The sequence below is a fragment of the Gracilinanus agilis genome, chromosome 5 (assembly GCF_016433145.1).
Source record: "Gracilinanus agilis isolate LMUSP501 chromosome 5, AgileGrace, whole genome shotgun sequence".
NCBI lineage: Eukaryota > Metazoa > Chordata > Mammalia > Didelphimorphia > Didelphidae > Gracilinanus > Gracilinanus agilis.
This window is the reverse complement of record NC_058134.1, coordinates 284,124,280-284,127,393: the sequence shown is the minus strand read 5'-3', so window position 1 is coordinate 284,127,393 and position 3,114 is coordinate 284,124,280. Positions and strand designations below refer to the sequence as shown.

General features: G+C 35.8%; 1 protein-coding gene across 1 annotated transcript; it reads left to right on the top strand.

Annotated features, from left to right (window-relative positions):
- The first annotated feature begins 1,748 nt into the window (after positions 1-1,748).
- On the top strand, positions 1,749-2,684 carry LOC123248663 (olfactory receptor 6C2-like). Its single transcript, XM_044677508.1, has one exon. It carries the CDS (start codon positions 1,749-1,751, stop codon positions 2,682-2,684), a length of 936 nt encoding a protein of 311 aa, XP_044533443.1.
- Positions 2,685-3,114: the final 430 nt, after the last annotated feature.

The window sequence follows — 3,114 nt, the reverse complement described above, 5'->3', positions numbered from 1 at the left end:
TTATTTGTAAAGCACTTGGTGCCTGGCACATAGTAGATGTTTAATAAATGTTTATTTTCTCTGTCCCTTCAAAAGCAAATGTCAGACCTGACTGTTTCCAAAATCCAAAATTTTAGAAATTACTTCGGCCATTTCAGAGAAATATTCAGACATCATTTCTGAGATGTCACATTCTACATGGAATAGGAATGTTGTTAAATTTAATATTCTCATTAGAGTTGTATCATGGAGCCAGCCATAAGTTCAGTAGATTATGTGTTTGTTTATATGATGTGAGGTGTTGAAAAATCTCCCCCACTTCTCAAGATTTCATTTAGAAACACTATTATGTCAAAAAAAAATTACTACTTCCCAAAATTCCAACAAGGTAATGTCTTCCTATGACAAAAATTTCATTGTTTAAAAATACATGTGATATGAGTTACTCACTTGAAAAAACTTAGCTTAAAATAGCTCATTTGACTATACTAGAAAGGGAGAACAAAAGTAACATTAACAGAATTTGAGTAAAAAAAAGAATAGGAAATTCTATCAGAATATTTTCAACAAACCCTGAAACATATCAATCCATCTTTGTAGGGAGAAAAAATTCTATATTTTTCTAGGGGAAAAAAGCAATTCATTCACCACTTGAGATGAAATTACCTCCTTAGAAGAAACCATTTTTCATACCTTATTGCGAACTCATTTATCATAGGATTATGGGATTTACAGCTCAAAGGGACCTGAATAATAACTTAATACAGCTCCCCTACTTAACAAATGAAGAAACTGAGAGATGAGCTACAATGCCAAAGATAACAATTTTTGAGAATCAGAGGCTGAATTTGAAACTGGGCCTTTTGATTTCCAGTGTATAACTGAGACGTGCCAGCTTCAAAAAAGTAGATTCTTGAAGAATGAGACTTATATCACAAAAAAAAAATTGACAGAAGAGATTGTACAGAAGGCCATTGTCAGGACATATGTGAGACATTAAGGGGAAAACCTCAGGAACATTGAGTGATAAAAATAATCATAAGTATGAACAGCAGTAAGAAGGAGCCAGGAGAGACCCATTTTGTCTGCAATATTTCTCATAGCCAGCTTGCTTACTATCTGATGTCAGATGTTCCTAACCCCACCTTGAGAGAGTGTAGTAGAAAAAGATAATGGGGAAATTTTTCATATACTGGGGAGTAGAGATGTAAAGATGAAATCAGAATTTCTGGATCATAGGAGATAGTTGTCAATCAACCTAGAGAAACACCTGTAATAATAATCACTAAAATTTAAAGTTTACAAAGTATGTTTTTTTAAAAAACTGTAAATATTAAAGATATCACAACTCCTATTATAGAAAAGGAATGTTGGGTTCAGAGATTCACTTCCTCATATCATAGAATAAGTAAATATTACTTCCAGGATTGGAAATTAAGTCTTGTGACTCCAAAATAAATTCTCTATGTTTTGCCTAAAAAAAGTGGAGGAGGATAAAGATGGATAAAATAGGAGATTCCATTAGGAAACTATGTTTGAAAGGGTAAAAGATATTCATTTTAAACTACATAGAAGCAATCCTGATAAAAACTAGAAAAAAGTGGATTACAAGGTGCCTAAATCTTTAAGACAAGTCTTAAATGAGTCATTTGCTTTCTCTTTCCTATTGAATCCCATGATTATTCTTGTTTTGTCTCCATCTTCTTCTTCAGACTGAAACTCTTCCTCTCTATTCTGTGTGCAGGCACATCAGAATTCAAAAAGCAGGGATGAGAAATCACACTGGGATAACATTTATCCTGCAGGGTCTGACAGATGACCCACAGCTGCAAGTTTTGCTTTTTATCTTTCTGTTTCTCAACTACTTGTTGAGTATAATTGGGAACCTGACCATCATCATTCTCACCTTGGTAGATCCCTACCTAAAAACTCCTATGTATTTTTTTCTTAGAAATTTCTCCTTCTTAGAAATATCACTCACAACTTCCTGTATTCCCAGGTACCTCTATACCATATCAACTGGGGACAATACCATTTCCCGTAATGCTTGTTTTGCCCAAATATTTTTTGTAATTTTTCTTGGGGCAGCAGAGTTCTTTCTTCTGGCTACTATGTCCTATGATCGTTATGTGGCCATCTGCAAACCTCTGCATTACACAACTATCATGAACAGTAAAGTCTGTAACCAACTCCTGTTGAGTTCCTGGATGTCTGGACTAATGATCATCCTTCCACCACTTAGCCTGGGCCTCCAAGTGGAATTCTGTGACTCCAATGTCATTGATCATTTTGGCTGTGATGCATTTCCCCTGCTGAAGATTGTGTGCTCAGATACAGAGCTCATAGAAAGAATGGTTTTAATTTTTGCTGTGTTGACACTCATCATTACCTTGTTCTTAGTGGTTTTGTCCTATGCCTACATTCTCAGGACAGTTCTGAGATTCCCCTCTGCTCAGCAAAGGCAAAAGGCCTTTTCCACCTGTTCCTCCCACATGATTGTTGTCTCCATCACTTATGGCAGCTGTATCTTCATGTATATGAAACCTTCTGCAAAGGAAGAAGTGGCTTTGAACAAGATGGTATCCATACTCACAACATCTGTCACCCCAGTGTTGAACCCCTTTATTTATACTCTGAGGAACAAGCAAGTTATAGAAGCTTTTAAGAATTTAATTAAAAAGATTGTGTTTCTCTTGAAGCAATAAGAGGATACTAAAGTCAAAATGCCAAATAGAAAAACCCTCAAAGATTTTGCATATTTGCTATTTTCCTTGCTAATCAGCCTTTAGCTATAGGCTAGCCAGTTAAATTTCCCAGTCCATTTTCCCATTCTAAGAGAATCCTTACTCTCTCTCTCTCTCTCTCTCTCTCTCTCTCTCTCTCTCTCTCTCTCTCTCTCTCTCTCTCTCTCTCTCTCCCCTCTATCTATCTATCTCCTTCTTCCTTTGTAGGTTAAGGCACACTCACCCATCAGACTAATTCCTGCTTTGGCATAAGATAGCAACAGGAAATCTCCAATTGATAAAACCATAGAATCCAGAATCTTCCCACTTAGAACATTTTTAGAAGTCATAGAGCCTAATACCTTAGCACCAGAATAAATTTGTTCCTTATTGTCAGTGCCTATACCAATTT

What these genes read in the sequence shown, in the direction of transcription:
- LOC123248663 (XM_044677508.1), top strand. Translation starts at nt 1,749, where the DNA reads ATGAGAAATCACACTGGGATAACATTTATCCTGCAGGGTCTGACAGAT.